The sequence below is a fragment of the Protopterus annectens genome, chromosome 13.part0 (genome assembly GCF_019279795.1).
Source record: "Protopterus annectens isolate FY-2018-M chromosome 13.part0, PAN1.0, whole genome shotgun sequence".
Taxonomy (NCBI): Eukaryota; Metazoa; Chordata; order Ceratodontiformes; family Protopteridae; genus Protopterus; species Protopterus annectens.
This window is the reverse complement of record NC_056747.1, coordinates 1,101,116,942-1,101,136,690: the sequence shown is the minus strand read 5'-3', so window position 1 is coordinate 1,101,136,690 and position 19,749 is coordinate 1,101,116,942. Positions and strand designations below refer to the sequence as shown.

The window sequence follows — 19,749 nt, the reverse complement described above, 5'->3', positions numbered from 1 at the left end:
GACCTGGTCATCACCAACATGGGTGACCGGTGTTCCACACCGGATGTCAACCCCTCATTGGTTAGAGCTGATCATAAACTAATCACTCTGTATATCCATATTCCGCCACCATGAAAAACTTTTCAAAAGCAAACTTCACGTTACTTAAGACTGAGGTGGGAAGTTTCAAATCCCCCATACTAAAGGATAACGCTGTCCAAGCTGCAAAATCCTTTACTAATGCACTCGACGGGCACCTACAAGAATACATGGATCGTGCTATCCCAAACAAAACCAAGACTCACTCCTCCAAGAAAAGGAAACCAGTCTGGTGGACCCCTGCCATAAACAAGCTATACAATAGAAGGAGGAAACTAATACAGAAAATAGTAAAATCCCAAGAAGGGAAGACATCCCTGATCAGTATCAGCAAGAAACTATGTTCCCTCATAAAATCATCCAAGGCTAGCTTCGAAAGAAAAATTGCCATGGACTCCAAAGATAACCACAAGGCATTCTTTAGCTATGTCAAGAATCTAAGTGGCAATTCTCAGATCTGCTTGGAGTTAGTGCAGAATGGCACAAAATACACTGAACCGACTGATATAGCCAGCATCCTGGCAGACAGATTCAGTGCAAACTTCACCCCCCTCTCACCCCCAAAAGGGCCCATAACTATACCAGAAGAATGTAGTGCCCCTAAAATCACAGATACTCAGGTTAAAACAGCCCTCTCCAAAGCCAAAAACACAGCATCAGTGGGACGGGATGGTGTCCCAGGCTGCGTCCTACACGAGCTCAAAGATGAACTAACCCCTCACCTAAACACACTGTTTAAACTCAGCCACTCCACAGGCTATGTGCCCACAGAGTGGCGCACAGCAACGGTTATTCCGTTTCACAATGGTAGAGCCACAACGGACCCCAGGAACTATCGCCCTATAAGCCTGACTAGCTTGGTCTGCAAAGCTATGGAGCGCATCATCATGGATCTCATTAACAGAGACATTGGGAACCTCCAAACACTGGACCCTACCCAGTTCGGCTTTGCTAAGGGCAGATCATGCCTCCTAAACCTGGTGGACTTCTTTGAGACAGTTACCAAGGGTATAGACGAGGGAAAGGTGGTCCACACAGCCTACCTAGACCTCGCAAAGGCCTTCAACACTATTCTCCACTCAGGTATTATAAACAAGCTCACCAGCCTGAACATAAACCCTTACGTCACGAGATGGGTTGCTAACTGTCTCACAGACAGAACCCATATGGTAAGAGCTGCGGGAGCTAAATCTGACTCTAAACTGGCTATAAGTGTCGTTCCCCAGGGCTGAGTCCTAGGACCCCTCATGTTCGGCATATACTTCTCAGAGGTACAGTCAAGCTAAGGAGGACTATGGCTGACGAAGTTCACAGACAACTGCAAACTAGGGGCTATAACTGACTCTCCGGCTGACACAGACATCCTCCAAAAGGGTCTCACTGAGACAGATAGCTGGTGTCAAAACCATGGCCTCAAGCTAAATGCCAAAAAGTGCATAGTCATCCTCTTTGGAAAAAACAAAGTACCCACAAACTATCACATAGGTGGTAGCCCCCTAAATATGGAAGATGTAATAAGAGATCTGGGGACCCTCTTATTTGATAATCACATTGCCAAAGTGGTTAGAAAATCCTTCTATGTGGCCCACCTAATCACAAAAGGGTTTGCATCCAGATCAAAAGAGGTCATTGGACCCCTCTATGCATCACTTATCAGACCCATCATAGAGTACAATGCCCCATTTGGGATGTACCTTACAAGACACCTGTAACAACTGGAAAGAGCACAGAAGTACCTCACCAAGAGGATCACTGGCCTCAAGCAGATGCCCTATGCAACTTGACTGAAGAATCTCCAGCTGTACTCGGTTGCATACCGCCTACTCAGAGGTGATCTCTGCCTGACATACAAGGCCATGTGCAACCCAGAATTGATGGACATGTTCCACCTAAAGAAAACCATATCCCCTCGAGCCACATGCTCCAGGGATCTAAACCTCACCACAACAATAAATAGGACATGCTGGAGGGATATATTCCTGTCCCAGAGACTTCCCATGTTCTGGAACAAGATTCCAATCTACATTAGACAGAGCTCCTCGCTAACCCTCTTCAAGAGAAACCTTGATGATTGGATGGGAAACAAAGTTTACCCCGGGATCACTTCAATGGCTCTGCTGGACAGAGGCACAGGGAACTAATCTAAGGGGAGGTGAAAGCCAACACATTCCGGCTAGGCTTATAAATGCCTTCGGGCAGATAGCCTAGTACCTACCTATGAACCTATGAGAGTTTTTGGCTGGTGCAAGCTTAGAAATGGCCATATCGGTTCCGAGGATGGAACCGAGGTCCTAATAGTAACTAATGAACAAATATTTACAACATCATATTAAATGTTTATTACAATGAAAAAATATACAAGATCTAAAACCTGTATGCCGAACACAAGAACTACAAAATGCAACCCTCAAATGCATGCCAGGTTATGCTTTTCTTTGTGAAGCTACTGGATACTTTGTTGATAAGTAAAATAACTATAGTTACTTGTAAAGAGTGACACCAATATGAGAGCATCTCTCATACACATTGATGTGCATGGCATACAAGAGCACCCTCACTGTCTTCTGAGGGGACAGCCTGACAGAACCTCCCTAATGTGGTACATTTTGCACAAAGTATTATTATCATTACTATGCTAACACATTGTTGCCATACCATGCCCTCTTTAACTGTGAAAGGCTTATCCAAATCCTGGTTGTGCAGGAGTGTTTACAACTCTTACAGCAACTCCCAGAGGTGGTCCATGAATGGATGTGAATGGTCACCTACATCAGGATTCAGTTTCAGTGAAAATAATGTCCAGTAGTTGCCTTGCTTTACTCTAGCCCCATGGTCTCTTACTGTATCAGTGAGGATATAATTACTTATGGTTTTAAGGTTACAATGCCAAACTTTCTGGCCATATGTAGAAGGCTTAATAAAATATTAACATATTTCATATGGACAAAACATTATTTAGTAACTAAACATTGTGTAGACATGGGATGACATTAACATATTTTTCATTCTTTATTTGTGGAAACATTAGAAGTATGTGGAAACATGATGCTTTTAGGAATATATTCCACCACTTAGTTTATAACCAAACTATTTACTTATATTAACAGTTACCTTTAAGTTAAGTTATTCAAAATGTGCCAGAAATGTATCTTCCTGTATTTAGAATTCCATAATAGCAGAAAACTTTATGTGCAAATGTTTTCCTACGGACTGGGGATGCAACCTTGTGCTGGATTTTAGAGCAGCATGCCATATGTGCTTAATGAATGTCATATGCAAAGACTGTCATAGACTCACATTATTTTTGATTGGCGGTGAACTGGACATCTGCAGTACCTGGCAAATGATGCAGCTAACTGCTCACAGATGCCAGTATACAATGGACAGAAGCAGAACAGATGTGTGAATTATAGCACTGCTGTATTGGTTGACATTCTACAGGATAAGTGCAAATACTGAACACACAAACATAGTTGCTTTTATGGTTGATTATGGTTGGTCAAATGAAAACATCTGTAAAAGCATCCAATGAATATGATGCATGTGAAATCACATGAAATGTAAACTTCTCACTAATATCTCATTGATGTTCATGAAGAATGATATACCTTATCATGCAATGTTCCAATGTTATGTCCACTCTTGGCTATTAATCACATTATCGTGGGAGTGGTAAGCATTAGGTAGCCTATCTACCACAGGAAAAGTGGGTTTTGGCCCATAAATTGTAGTTTATTGGCTGTTTAGGCAGTTTTTCATCTCTTTCAACTTGCTGGCTTAAAAGCCTGCGTTTGCGCTTGTTCCCCACCTTTCCTGTAACTAGTCTAGTCCAGGTACAGATTTGTTGTATCCAGGACTCTTTGTAAGCTTCTGAGCCCTCCAAGCCTTTCTGTGTTGGAGGGAAGCCTTCTAGCTTATCAGTGGGAGTGGTAAGCATTAGGAAGCCTATCTATCACAAGAGGAGTGGTTCCTGGCCCAGAAATTGTAGCTACTGGCCGTTTGAGCAGTTTTTCCCCATCTCTTTCAACTTTCTGGTTTAAAAGCCGCCCCTGCGCTGTTTCCCACCTTTCCTGTTACTAGCCTAGTCCAGATACAGAGTTGCGGTATCCAGGACTGATGGTAAGCTTCTGAGCCCCGGAAGCCTTTCTGTGTTGGAGGGAAGCCTTCTAGCTTATCAGTGGGAGTTGTAAGCACTAGGTAGCCTATCTACCACAAGAGGAGTGGTTCCGACCCAGAGATTGTAGTTTATTGGCCGTTTGGGCAGTTTTTTCCATCTCTCTCAACTTTATGGTTTTAAAGCCCGTGTTTGCGCTTGATCCCCACCTTTCCCGTAGCTAGTCTAGTCCAGGTACAGATTTGCTGTATCCAGGACTGTTTGTAAGCTTCTGAGCCCCCCAAGCCTTTGTGTTGGAGTGCAGCCTTCTAGCTTATCAGTGGGAGTGGTAAGTACTAGGTAGCCTGTCTACCACAAGAGGAGTGGTTCTTGGCCCAGGAATTGTAGTTTATTGATCATTCGGGAAGTTGTCCATCTCTTTCAACTTTCTGGTTTAAAAGACCACATCTGCGCTTGTTTCCCATCTTTCCTGTAACTAACCTACTGGAAAGCACTAGAAAGTCTTAAACTGATACAAGCCTTCTAGCTTAAAAGAGAGACTTTGGAGTGATTGAGTATCAGTTTTTTGTATTTTCTTGCTGTACTTAACTGTTTTCTGCCTAAACACTGATTTTTCCAGCACTTATTGTGATTTAAAAGCTTGTTTTTCTCACATATTGTACTTATTTGACTGCCGGCACTTTTAAAAAGTTTTTGTTTAAATAAATTGTTTAACTGTTGTAGTCTACACACTAAAGTGCGATAGCCTTTTCTGATCGCTTGTTGTTTAAAGCTGTTTTAAGTGTATTTTTTACTGTTTTTGCCTTATCTTTTCAAAAAAAAATTTCTTGTTTCCTGCCTTTCTAAGCTAGTATAGTCCAGTTTTCAGGCTAGTGCTGAATTCAGGGCTGTGTTACAAGTTTCTAAGTTGCCCATACCTTACTTGGATAGAGGGAAGTTTCTCTGTTCACCTGTGAGACAGGGGTACTTTGAGCAGCCATCTGTCCCTGGAGGAGTGGTTCCAGCCCAGAAGTTAGTAGTTTAAAAACCGCGTTTGCACGGTTTTGTGCACCGGGCAGCACTGGTTAGCTAGGGTTAAATTATTCCCAGCTCCACTAAGTCTTCCCTTTAGTTTTTCACTTGAAACTAGTCTAACTCTCAACCTAAGCACTCAAAAAGCATCCTACAGTCCAGCACTTGGTCAGACCTAATAGCAAGCACTAATATACCCCGACACTTGACTGCCCAGTAGGGCAAGGCTCTTTATCCACCCCTCATCAACCAAGCGACTAAGCAGCTCATCCTACTGTTCAGGCATGACCAAAGGGCAACTTCAGGTGTACTCTCCAGTCCAGCTGGTGAATCTGGGTATCCTGAGGCTATGTTACAACTGCATCATGTACACAGACAGCCCTCTCCTCCTACCACAAAACACTGACATATGTGAGAGATGCAATTATACAGCCAAACTGGAGGCTAGGGTCACTCCACCCAAGACTGGAACAGACAGTCATGAGGAGAAGGTTAATACTTGTACCACACCTCCAGCCTCACATTGACCTACTAAACCAGCACAGGCAAAAAATACACATAAATACACTAAATCATACTCAGAGGCTCTAAATAAAAACCTGCAAAAGCATCAGAGAGCACCAAAGCAGACACCCACAAAACCTGCACTTCCCGTCACAAGCCAGACAACACATAAAACACAAAATCAATGTGCCACACAATCACAGCCCTTAAGGCAAAATAACATACCTAACACACTAGTAATAAGTGACTCAATAGTCAGGCACACTGATGCCCCACTCACTAGGCTGGACAAGGAGAAGGTTACTGTTAGCTGCCTATCGGGAGCCAGAATCCGCCACATAACACAAGCACTCAGGTCACTCCAGAACAAGTAAAAATATGACTCTGTCATTATTCATGTTGGTGTGAATGACCTGAAATGTACTTCCCTGGACTACATGAAAAGAGACATGGAAGAGCTCTCTGATCATGTAGCCCAGGTGGGTATGACCCTGACCCTGAGTAGCATCCTGCCCTCACCAAGAATGATACCTCAGTATAACGAAAAAATTATCAATTTCAACAATTGGCTAAGCCTCTGGTGTCATTCAAAGGGGATCCAGTGTCTGTCAGCCTGGGATGACATGCTCGACAAGCCGCATTGCTTCATTAGAGATGGCTTGAACCTGTCACCCCTTGGCTTTTGAATACTGGCCAAGGCTCTTGCTGCCCCCATAGTGCCTTTTTTAGGCAAGGCTCAAAATTCAAACCCACCACCATAAACAGGACAAGTAAAAAAATGAGGTTTATGCTACTCAATGCCAAGAGTTTAAATCTCAAAATGCATGCGCTCAAAGCACTCCTAAGTATGGAGAACGTCGACATCTGTGCAGTAACTTAAACCTGGTTCAAGGCTCCAGAGAGCACTCCAGCACTACTAGGCTACAACTCATACCACACATTTCGGCCACAGAACACGGACCGAAACATAAAAGGAAGGGGTGTATCCATATTCATCAAGGATACTCACACCTCCAGGTTAGTGGCGCAGCATGATACCTCTGAGATCATCCATGTGCAACTAACATTGGGCAAATCTGCAATGCAAATTGTGGCCTGCTACAGATCACCCTCCATGACCCAGGACCACCACTCCGCCTTTCTGGAGACACTGGAAAACATGAAGGTTCTACCAAACACTCTGATATTGGGCAATTTCAATTACCCTACCATTAACTGGGAAAACCACTTGAGTACAAACTCCCAGGCTCAGTGCTTCCTGGAATTTATCAACTCAAATGCCCTGGATCAGCTGGTAAACTCCCCTACCAGAGGCCACAACATACTGGACCTGGTCATCACCAACATGGGCGACAGGTGTTCCGTACCGGAGGTTAACCCGTCACTGGTTAGATCAGACCATAAACTAATCACCCTGGATGTTCACACCCCACCACCACCCCCAACCAAGGAAACCACAGTGAAAAACTTTTCTAAAGCAAACTTCACCTTACTTAAGGCAGAGGTGGTAAGTTTCACAGCCCCCACGCTAAAGGTTAACACTGCCAAAGATGCAGAATCCTTTACAATTGCACTCTATGAGCAACTACAAGGATGCATGGATTGTGCCATCCCTAGCAAGACCAAGACTCACTCCCCTAAGAGAAGGAAACTAGTCTGGTGGTCCCCTGCCATAAACAGTTTATATAACAGAAGAAGGAAACTAGTTCAGGAAAAAAGCAAATCCCAAGAAGGAAAGACATGCCTGATCAGTATCAGTAAGAAACTAAGGTCCCTCATAAAATCAAGGCTAACTTTGAAAGAAAAATAGCCAAGGATTCGAAAGATAACCACAAAGCCTTCTTTAGCTAAGTCAAGAATCTAAGTGGCCACTCACAGATATGCTCTGAGTTAGTGCAAAATAGCACAAAATATACTGAACCTACTGGTATTGCCAACATCCTGGCAGATAGATTCAGTGCAAACTTCACCTCCCTCTCACCTTCAAAAGGGCCCACAACAATACCAGAAAACTGTAGTGTCCCAGAAATCACAGAAGCACAGGTGAAAACAGCCCTTTCAAAAGCCAAAAACACAGCATCAATGGGGCCAGATGGTGTCCCAGGCTGCGTCTTGCACGAACTACAGAACGAACTAACCCCCCACCTAAACACGCTGTTCAACCTCAGCCTCTTCACAGGCTACGTGCCCATAGAATGGCACACAGCAACGGTTATTCCACTCTACAAAGGAGGGGCCACAACTGACCCTGGTAACTATCGCCCCATAAGCCTGACTAGCCTGGTCTGCACGGCTATGGAGCGTGTCATCATGGAACTCATTAACAAAGACATTGAGAACCTCCAAACACTTGACCCGACCCAGTTCGGCTTTGTTAAGGGCAGATCATGCCTACTAAACCTGGTTGACTTCTTTGAGACAGTCACCAAGGCCATAGACGAAGGAAAGGTGGTTCACGCAGCCTACCTTGATCTCGCCAAAGTGTTAAACACCATTCCTCACTCGGGTATTATAGAAAAACTCACCAGCCTGAACATAAACCCCTACGTCGCAAGATGGGTTGCCATCTGGCTTACAGACAGAACTCACACGGTAAGAATAGCGGGCTCTAGGTCCAACTCTAAACCAGTCACAAGTGGTGTCCCGCAAGGCTCAGTTCTGGGACCCCTACTGTTTGGCATATATTTCTCAGAAGTACAGGCAAACACAGGAGGACTATGGCTAACTATGTTCGCCGATGACTGCTAACTGGGAGCCATAATTGACTCTCCAGCTGACACGGACATCCTTCAAAAAGACCTTACTGAGACAGACATCTGGTGTCAAAGTCATGGCCTCAAGCAAATGCCAAAAAATGCATAGTCATCCCGTTTGGGAAAAACAAAACATCCACGAATTACCACATATGCGGCAGCCCACTTAATACAGAAGAGGTAATAAGAGATCTGGGGACCCAGGTAGATAGTAATCTCTCCTTTGACAATCATATTGCCAAAGTAGTTAGGAAATCCTTCTATGTGGCCCATCTAATTACTAAGGGGTTCGCATCTAGAAATAAAGAGGTTATAGTGCCCCTCTACTAGTCCCTCATCAGACCCATCATAGAGTACAATGCCCCATTTGGGATGTACCTCACAAGACACTTCCAACAGCTGGAAAGACCACAAAAGTACCTCACCAAGAGGATTACTGGCCTCAAACATATGTCTTATGCAGCCCGACTGAAATCACTCCAGCTGTACTCAGTGGCATATCACTTACTCAGAGGTGATCTCTGCCTGACTTACAAAGCCATGTCCAACTCAGAATTGATGGACATGCTCCACCTAAAGAAATCCAAGTCACTGCAAGCCACGTGCTCTAGTGAGCTAAACCTCTCCACAACAATAAATAGAATATGCTGGAGGGATAGATTCCTGTCACAGAGACTCCCCATGCTTTGGAACAAAATTCCTAACTACATTAGGCAGAGCCCCTCACTAACACACTTCAAGAGAAGCCTTGACGAGTGGATGGGAAACAGAAAATACACCCCTGGGATCACTGCATTGGCTCTGCTTGACAGAGGCCCAGTTAATTAATCAATGGGGAGGAGAAAGCCGACACACTCTGGCTAGGCTTAAAAATGCCCTTGGGCAGATAGCCTAGTACCTACCTATGAACCTATATATTATGTTAGTCTATTTTATGCTTTACTATAGAAGTGTCTGTAGAGTCATACTGCTTTCATTATGTTACTGCATATTATTTACCTTTAGAACTTGCAAGGATTGCTATACAGCTCCAGTGCTCAGACTAGTCAGGCTACACTTTCAGATGGTCCTTCAAGATTGTATTCGCTTTGCTAGTCAGCAACATCTACAGGTTGGAGCTGTGATTTTCCTTCAGTATTGTTGCTCTGCAATGATGTCCCTGGGTTCAGAAATCAAGATCACACTGTCTTGGCTGCAAAACTAGTACTCCTATCTGCTTATGCCATTTATAAATATTTTCATTTATTGGCACTTCCCAAAATTTTATTTTAGCTGGGGTCATTTATTCCATTTTTGTTTCTTGAACTGTACTACTTGACAAGATCCCAGTTTCTTTATTTTATTCATCTAGGCAGGCAAACTAGACCACAAGGGTCCATTTTCAGCCTTGATCTTGTAAAAAACCAGTATATGACATAACATTAACAACAGAAATTCAGACTATTTCACAATTAATATAATTTTATTTACACATAAGTACAATACAATTTGTAGCACTCTTTCACAAGTGTTAAACTGATCACATTGGTAGCACAATGTACTTTTTTTGCATAACTGTAAAGGGTGCAGTCTTATATCCCAGTCACTAGCACAGACATACTTGAAACCTCCCACATCCAACCATCTAATTAATTTATCATCCTCACTAACTTCCATTGATAGACCACCTTATCCCCACCCCTAGTACCTTTCTAGTAGCTTCTCCCTCTTTCAGTACACTCCTACCCACTATCTCTCATTCACACAACCATACATCAACTGGCTCATCCCTCACTAACCTCTAACATGTTTCTACTACACATAGCCTCCTTAATCATTTTATCATCTCTTTCACACCTTACATCTTACCACACATATCTAGAAGAATCTCCTGCTTTTTATAATTCAGCTCCCAAACCTATCAGCACTAGGCTATATCCCTTTTCTGTCTTCTGCTATTTTCAATTCTTGTCCCATGGACTACGCTCCTTACTTACTACTACCTCACCCCCACTCCCCCTCCCAACAATATGACAGGGACATTACAAAATACTTGAAAATGATTATTTACATAACCAAGCTATCTTGCTGAGGAGATATTCATCCAAATCCTGGTCTATCAACTTCATTAAACACCCCCAGCACACAAATTCCCAACCACCCCATCAACTTACTTCGTCTCCCTAGAAAAACAACTGACCTACTCCTATTCAACATTAATATTAGAAGCATCTCCAATAAAATTCATGACATGCATGCCTGTCTATCTCTATACACTCCAGACATAGTTGTTATAACTGAGACATGGCTAAAACCACACATCACAGATAATGAAATTATACCACCAGGATACAATATTCTAAGGAATGATAGGACTGACAAAAAAGGTGGTGGTATTGTCTTACTTTATAAAAATCATTTTGCAGTTGAGACTTGAAATATAAAACTCCCTAACCTGGACAAAGCAGAAGCACTTCTTGCCCTATTAAAACTCACCTCTAACAAACTAATAAACATGGTCAGATGCTATATACCACCCGGAAACAATATAGACACCCTTGAAAACCTACTCCACTGATCTTGCACATCACTTATACATGAAACCATCATCTTGGGTGATTTTAACATAGACTGGCTGACATGCAAGTCTCATGCCCCCACAAATCATATCAACCTTCATGGCTTTACACAAACTATCCAAAACCCTACCAGAACTAACAAAAGTACTAACAGGGAATCAATCCTTGACTGGATACTAACTGACCACTTCACCCCTCTAATGCAGGTTGCCTCCCTGATGGCCTAAGCGACCGTCTAATAACCTTTCTTCTTAGACAACATTCCCATCGCAACAAAGGAACTATCTACCAACTAATCAGTAATAAAAAAAAAACCTTAACCCCAACATCTCTATTACAGACTTAGAAAAATGTAATTGGACACCATTAAAACATTTTGACCTAAATGAGGCCATAAAACTCTTTAATTCCACCTTTCTAAATATCCTGAACTGACATGCCCTCCCAGAACTACCAGAATCAAAGCTAATAGCACACCTTGGCTAAGTAAAGAAACCAGATCACTCCTCAAAACCAGGGACAAAGCCTGGGACCACTGGCACAAAGACAAGTTCCAAGCCTCCAGACAAACCTATCACAAGCTCAGGAATACAGCTAAAAAACTAGTAAAACATGACAAAACAAACTACTACCATAATCTACAAATAAGGCATAAAGAACAATCCTCAAAAGTTCTGGGTAACCGTAAATAGAATTCTCTTGCCAGGTAAAGATAGTACTCCCACCCCTAAGACAGACAACACATCTGACGTCATAGCCACACAATTTAACAAATTCTTTACTAGCACCATTCTTACTCTATCCAATCAACAAAACATCTCTAATAACCTCCCCTCTATAGAAACCTGTAAATCACATAGAAACAACAACCCATTCCACTTCCAACCTGTCCCTACCAATCTAATTAGAAAATACCTTAAAAAACTCAGGCCCACAACACTAGCTTCTGGCAAATTACCTGCAGAATTCTTACAAATAGCAGCCAATGCCATTGCCTTCCCAATATCCATTCTCATTAACAGATCTTTAACTGAAGCCTCTGTCCCCAAAATATGGAAAATATCACATATCATTCTTCTTCATAAAGGAGAGAACTCTACAGAATTTACAAAATACTGTCCAATAATTATCCTATCTCTTATAGCCAAAATCCCGGAGAGATGTATACATACTCAAATTATGGACTACTTGCATACCCACAAACTCCTGTCACCCAACATGGCTTTTGTCCCTTTCACAGTACCACCACAGTTTTTATGTCCTTCAACAATATGGTAAACAACCACAGAAACAATGGCAAATTTGTTTTAGCTACCTTCCTTGACCTGTCAAGAGCTTTTGACATGGTTAGACATAGTACTCTTATTAAAATTCTTTCTGATATAGGTCCTACTGCATCTTCCTTAACTTGGTTCCAAAGTTTTCTAGCCGGCCGCCAACAAGCAGTATTGTGGCAACATGAACTCTCACCACTGCTTCCAGTCACACACTGAGTTCCACAAGGCTCCATTTTAGGCCCCTTGCTCTTCTCCCTTTATACTAACAGCCTTCACACTTCCACACATCATGCATGTTTCATACAATATGCAGATGATTCCACACTAATTTGTGCAGCATTTTCTTTAAACGAACTCCAATCACTAACTCAACTTTTCTTCCTATCAGCTGAATCATTTCTATCCAACATACAACTGACTTTAAATCCTAGTAAAACAAAACTACTTATCTTCAAGCCTACTAGCTCCACCTCCTTAGACCCCTCCTTTAATATCATGTCCAGTAACAAAACTATCATTTCTCCCATAGCGCACACAAAACTTCTTGGTGTTGAGATTGACAATAATTTGAGATTTGACACTCACATAGCCCATACTATTAAGAAAGTACATAAGAAACTGGGTACCCTCTATAGGAATAGACAGTTTCTCACCAAAGAAGCAAAAACCACTATATCACGTACCCATCTCATCTCCACCCTACTATACACCTCCCCTATCCTTACCAATCTCAAAAAGACTGATTTATCAAAATTAGAATCCTGTTACAATAAAATTGCCAGGTTTGCCTCTGACTCCCTTTATAAAACACACCACTGCACAGCTTTAAAGCAACTTAACTGCCTAGAATTTCCCCATCTCTTGCAGCACAATCAACTGTTAGCTCATACAATCCTCATCACCCTCAGAAAACCCCCTCACTGCAAAACCTACTTCAGACTTAGTCTATTAAAAGGACTCTGCTTTAACAATAAATTTCTTCTAGATGTTACTAAACCCATCAACACAGCAGGTGAATCGCTCTTTTCTAATTTTGTATCCAAAATATGGAACTCTTTACCACCGCCCATAACTTCCATACCATCAATATCCTTGTTTAAAAAGTCACTAAGAACACACTTTACAGGTACTTGGCTCTACTCTTGTACTGGTCCAGGACAGTCCTGCCGTCATTTTCACTATCCTACTCAGTCTAAGAGAGTTAATAGCTCATGTCTTTGTATAATGGGTAAAATTTGGACTCTTACATTACAATACTTGTCTTTTTAAACTAACTTATATATCTGTATCTACCTGCAAATGATTGATTCTTTCTGTGAATACTCACAATTATTGTACATACTGTTTTCTTTCTTGACACTATTATTATGTATCACTATAACAACTTTGTACTTTGTTATTTTGTGGAGCTTTTCTCCCCGGGCCTCCACTGAAAAAGGACCAGTGTCCAGTGGATGTTCCTGTTTAACAATTGTAAAGATACAAATAATTATATGGCTCCCTGTCAGACGTATGAGACCTAATTCTGTGAAAATTAAATTGAGATGCAGAAAAACAGGTGAATTCTGAACTTTGCTGCTATAATTTTCCAGATGCCTTCACCCTTGTGCCCCCATAGCACTACCACTTTTCTACATTAACTCCAGGATTGATGTGGGAATACTGTGAGATACCACAGACATGGAAATAGCACGTGTTCGCCGATTTCACTTTTTCTCACTATTCTGACGATCAGTTTAGTTCTTTTCAGTAGACCCTTTTTGTATAAAGATGGTTCTTGTGAATCTTAACTAAAACAGTGTGACGCCTGTTGGAGGCTAATGCCCCTTGTGCCTGCCCCAAAATTACTGCAAGGTATTTAAAATTATGTAAAGCAGGAGGCACTTCCCCCTTGCTGGATGTGTGCTTTCACTGACATTAAGTCATTAATACCCAGTAGAGTTTCCATTTCTTATACTTTACATTTTAATATTTCAAGAAGTAAAGGATTAAAATAATGCTTAAAACAAAGTGCCACACAATTAATTGACAGCCCCATTAGGGTGTCATCATGTCAGCACTGCCCACACCTGCGACAAGTAGGATGGTGTGTCCTAATATAATTGCCTTCTGTTCAATAACTAGAATTTATTTTCACAAGTGTTGCTATAAAAATCAAACTTAAATGCAATACAGCGACCCCGTATAGCAGTTTGCCAGTGTTCAGTATGTGTCTACATAATGAAACAACGGGAAATATATCTTTCAACCTCTTAGCACAAGGAAATCTGGACAAAGCCTAAAATAATGGGGGAACGAGGGACGAAAAAATAGGGACAGATCTTAAATACTCCTCTTACAAGTTTAATGAATTGTGTTAGCATCCATTTTCTGGAGAATATTAAGTCTGAAACTGAAATGCATATAATTACTAAGCGTTACACTCCTTCCTCCTGCTGCTCCACATCAGCAAACTGCCTTAGCCAATCCAGCTCCTCCACATCAGGCATGTTAGGTCTTGCGACAATTTTACTAAAGACCCGGTTACTAATACCTGTCTAGTGTATGCCGGTATCAAATGTTGCTTAATCTGCAGCTAACATTGTGTTTTTTAAAGGAGGCAGTAACTAAAAAGCACTCTAACAATGTAACGTATAAGTGCTTTTGAAATCTTATATAAATGGTAATCTTTTTTAAAACATTTCTCTATGGATTGACTTTTTTCTTTATTTCTTTTGATGTTTTAGGCATACAGAAGAGCAGCCGTGAGGGCTTTGGCTGGTGGCTGTCGTATGAAGTCTTTCTATGAAGCCACCGGTAACTGTAGATGCAGCCCCCTGGGTTTCAGCGACAAGGGATGTGACACTGGTTGTGCCAGTTCAAGGTACTTCTCCATCCAGTGGAGAGCAGCAGTTGAGTAGTAGTATGGCTTCTGAACTGCGGTCGTTGTTGCAGGGAGAACGACTTAGGTTGCTTGTTTGCTTTCTAGGAGTCTTCATCTGTTATTTCTATTATGGTATTCTACAGGAAAGCATGTGAGTAACAAACATAATCCTTTAGATGCACAAATAACATTCCGTGTCAGAATATTTTAGGAATCACATGCCTTACAAATATATTACTTGTTCAAGCGTATGTGTCAAGAATGTGTAACTTTTATGTGGATGATTCTAGTCCTCTTGGATGGGAGGCTATACATTTCTATTTTGTAGACTGAATAATATGAAAGGATTACTCATTCTATTCACACAGGAGTGTGTATATAATGAGTTGAGTGATTTAAGTGATTGGAATGGGCTGAAGTGTCGTTAATACATTCAGAGTGGAGTATGTGCACTAGTAGCAGCTGTTCGCTCTGCGTGTAGTAGCCACCGGAGGTATAATTACAACGGCTGTGTATACCATACCTCTTAAGTGTACTTCATTATGAGGAACGTACCTCATTTGGGCTCTTAAAAAGTTCAAGTTCCTCGAAGTTCCACATTGAAAGACTCTGTCACACAGTCAGTGTTAGGAATTTTTTTAAGTGAAAGCCATTGTAAATAGAAATTAATCATATAAAGAAGATATTTTAAAGAATTAATAAGTAAAACCAGCATATTTTAACCATCCTATGACCTTCCTAGTTGAAGTTGCTAGTAAGCTATTAGTATGTGTTCCACATTTTGCCCATTTGCTCCACATTATGAGGGCTGGTGTTCCTCATTTTGGAGATGGAAGGTTGAGAGCTATGGTGTATACTGTTATGTGCTATATTATTCAGCTTGTATTTGTATTGGAATCTGCTGTGAAGTCATAGCTTCGTATGTTTAACATGGTATCATTAGTTCTAATGTGTGGGTGTTCTGCTTTCGTTGTTCAAAATTTTGTCAGTACACATTTGGTAATTTGTAATGGTGAAGGCTTGCTCAAACTTTATGACTTCCCGACTACAAATTGTGGTTTGAATGTATTGAGTAAAATGCTGTAATTTACACTATTGGATAGGTATATCTTATGAATAATGGCTTTGTTGAGCATGACCTGAGCTATACCATTATCTTGATACTTATTTCTTCTGTTCTCCTCCTCACTTTGACTCCCCTTGGCTTCAACGAATTCTTAACACCGGTCTTGGTTTTCACCAACCTTTCTTCCGCTGAAAGACTTCTAGAATTCATTTTTTTTTTTAACTGCGAGGCAAATCGTTTATTTTACCCTCTTATTCTCTTCAGTTTTAAAAGTACTCTACTGATCTGCAGTACATTTTATGTCTTCTGCATACGTCCAGATTTTCTCTACAAATTTTTGGTCATAGTCTCATAAAAAATGTGGGTTTCTGGAAAAATCATTGAAGATTGATGTCACTAAATAATGACTGACATTTGAGTTTCCTGACCCCATGTGCAAACATGGGGGGGGGGTTATGGATGGACGGACGGATTTGAGTTTCAGATTACATATCCTTCAGAAAATGTATACCAATGCAAAACCTATTATTTTAGCTACACACTCTAAGTTTGTAAGAGCAATATGTTTGGGGCTTTGTTCCCCCATTATTTTTATTTTTGTCCAGATTTCTTGTAATAAGAGATTTGAGAAGTATGGTTGTTCGTAGTGTGTGAATCGGAATAAATTACTTAGTGTTCCCCTACTGTTACTCCACCAAAATCCCCTTCCACTTACTGTCATGTTACAAATTTCTCTGTTGGTTCTAAAGGATAGGAAATCTGAAATGGGGACATCCCTGTCCCTCTTATTTGATCAAACGTTGCATTTATAATCAATATTGGCATTCATTAAAATAGTGTTAGTAAAACTTCAAATGCAGATTTTTATATATGTATATATATGTGTGTGTGTGTATATATGTATATGTGCATATATATATGTGTATGTGTGTGTGTATGTATATATATGGATATATATATATATATATATATATATATATATATATATATATATATATATATATAAAACTTTTTTTTCCTCACTGCTTTAATATTCTGTTTGGGATAACCTTCAGGTATACTTATGAAACAGTAGATTCCTTGTTTAATTTATAGTTTTGCAGCAGAGAGTAGGCACTGAAATAATTAAGTTATGCCTCAATTTTGTTCTTCTGTCTCTTTTTGAGACAAATCTTGCTTCTTTCTTTAAAAGTTTGTCACTGATATTTTGTGTACTTTTTAAGAGTCATGGTGGACTGCATGCGTTATCCAAGTCAGTCTTCTCGTTAATCAGCATTATGCTACTACAGTCTTGTTCTTCATTTTAGGTTTCTGCATGACTAGCAACAGTCAAAAGTGTAACAGTTTCTAAAATTGGTTTGCACCCTGTCATAATAGTATGTCTTGTCAATCCTGCCTCATTTGCTTATGATATTATGCCCCTTTGCTGGCAATCAAGTAGGGCATGCCCACACTCAGTCCCATTGGGAGAGGGGCAGCTATAAATAAGTTATGCCCTAGCAGAACTACCAAGATGGTGTTGTACAGGGTGCCATATCTCTCAACCTTAGTGCAAGAAATCTGGACAAAGCCTGAAAAAATGGGGGTACAAAGGCCCAAAAATAGGGACAAATCTTAAATACTGTGGTTATAAACCTAGAAATTTGCTAGAGTAACAGGGTTTGTGTTGAAATAAATTTTCTGAAGGATTTGAAGTCTGAAATCAGTGGCATTATTTAGTGACTTTAATCCTCAAGTCATCCCAGTGATTTTCCAGAAAATCACAAATTTTCTGAGGAACAGACCTAAAATATGAGGCAAACATCTGGCTGAACATTCTGCAAAAATTTTGACATTTGAGAGGTACGCGGGGGACTACACAAAATCTTTTATTCATTTCTTTACTGAAATCCTTACTCTAAAATGTGTCTCGTATATAATTTTGAGTACATGGCCTTAAGAGGTGGATGAGAGAGTTTCACTTGTTGGCATGTGCAGTACTTAAGTGAAAGCATTCTTGAAAGTACTTCTTTTCAGCAATGTTTTTGTAGGTGTGAGTAGGGTAATACTTGTCACCTGGCTCTTTGTAGACATTTTTTGAAAATGTCTGTTGACTCTTTTTGTTTCCCTTTGTGATAAAAAAAAAAAAAAAAATAGGGTAGTTACTAAGGGCAACCATTCTGCCTGGGCTTCTAACTAACATTTTGTTGTATCTTTGGACAGTAAAAGTACATGCATGCTGATGAAGTATTGCCTAATTAAGCTCAGCATAAGGGGCATAGCAATGTTTGGGGAAAAATGTGTTGACAACCTAAAGCAGCAAAAGTTGCCAACCGTTGTGTAAGATCTTGTAGTCCTACTTTCTAGAATGAATGGTTGGCATCAAAGTTAGAAGATGTGAGGGATGACTCTTAACTGATGCCATGATCATCGGCCTTAGAGCCTATACAAGCCTAGCCATAACAATTCCCTGGATATTTCTTCCCACAATATTTACTTCCCTGGACCCCTGTCTAGCAGGGCAACTGATATGATCCCCAGAGTGAATTTCCTTAATCACTAAAACAGCTGATTTTCTGGAGTCAGCTTCTGTTTAAATGGTTGTCTTCATCATATGTTTATCTAACTGTCTTGAGGCGATGCCTTTTTCCTAAAAATATGCAGTGCTTCTGGTTTTTTTCTTGTGCATCTTTAATGTTTTTCTTTCAGGATTTTTCTTCAGCGTAACTCTGGTGTTGACATTTGTTCTTTTCTTCACTTTATGCATTTGTTCTTTTCTTCACTTTATGCATCTGATATTATAATTTCTTTACTTGCCCCCCTTTTACTGTGACTTCTGATGGACTCCTTTAATGCCTTTATCCAACAGTGTGTAGTCCTTTTTCATATGCATTTTCATTTCCTCTTTTTCAATCTAAGTGATCTCTTTTTTGTTTTATCGTTTGTTCTGCATGTTTTTTTTTTTTTGCACCCTTTATTTAATTTTAGCTTGCTATAATAGTATTCAGTTATGTATGTGTAGTGTTATTTTAACCTTTGGTATAGTATAGAGTCTTGCCTCTTGAAGTCCGGATCATGTCTTTTGACCTGCTGATGTCCTTTCACTGGTTTATGATGTAGTGTGATCTATTGCATACAGCTTTTGGTTCGTGCAATAGCTTTGCCTTTGTGTAATTTTAATTTGCAACTATGTTACTGAACAGTATTCTTTGTTCCATTTTGTTCCTGTAGTCCAAAATGTTTATTTACTGATGTTTGATAACCAGGATAATGGCTAAATCTAAATTCTATTTTAGAGAGTCTTATTTTTCTTCAAGACCATCTCTTAAAATAATTGCTAACTAATTGCTCTATGAAGTGGAATTGCTTACTTCTCAGTAGACATTTCCATAGTGCATTTAAGTGGAATTGATTATTTATAGTAATTTCCAATATTAAAATCCATTTTGGGTAGCACATAGCACGTGGTTCAGTTTTACAGTTTAGTGAGGGTTACTTCAGCTGCAGCTATGCCATACATTACAAAGTCTTAAAAACATTAAAGCA

The 19,749-nt window shown here is 40.4% G+C and overlaps 1 protein-coding gene across 1 annotated transcript in view; it reads left to right on the top strand.

Moving 5' to 3' along the window:
• The first annotated feature begins 14,855 nt into the window (after positions 1 to 14,855).
• SLC35B1 (solute carrier family 35 member B1) overlaps positions 14,856 to 19,749 on the top strand; it is a 516,390-nt gene continuing 511,496 nt past the window's right edge. Inside the window, exons 1-2 of the mRNA XM_044054949.1 lie at positions 14,856 to 14,921; positions 15,022 to 15,309. Coding sequence (XP_043910884.1) covers positions 15,080 to 15,309 — 230 coding nt within the window. The 5' untranslated portion in view covers positions 14,856 to 14,921; positions 15,022 to 15,079. The remainder of the gene's footprint in view (positions 14,922 to 15,021; positions 15,310 to 19,749) is intronic.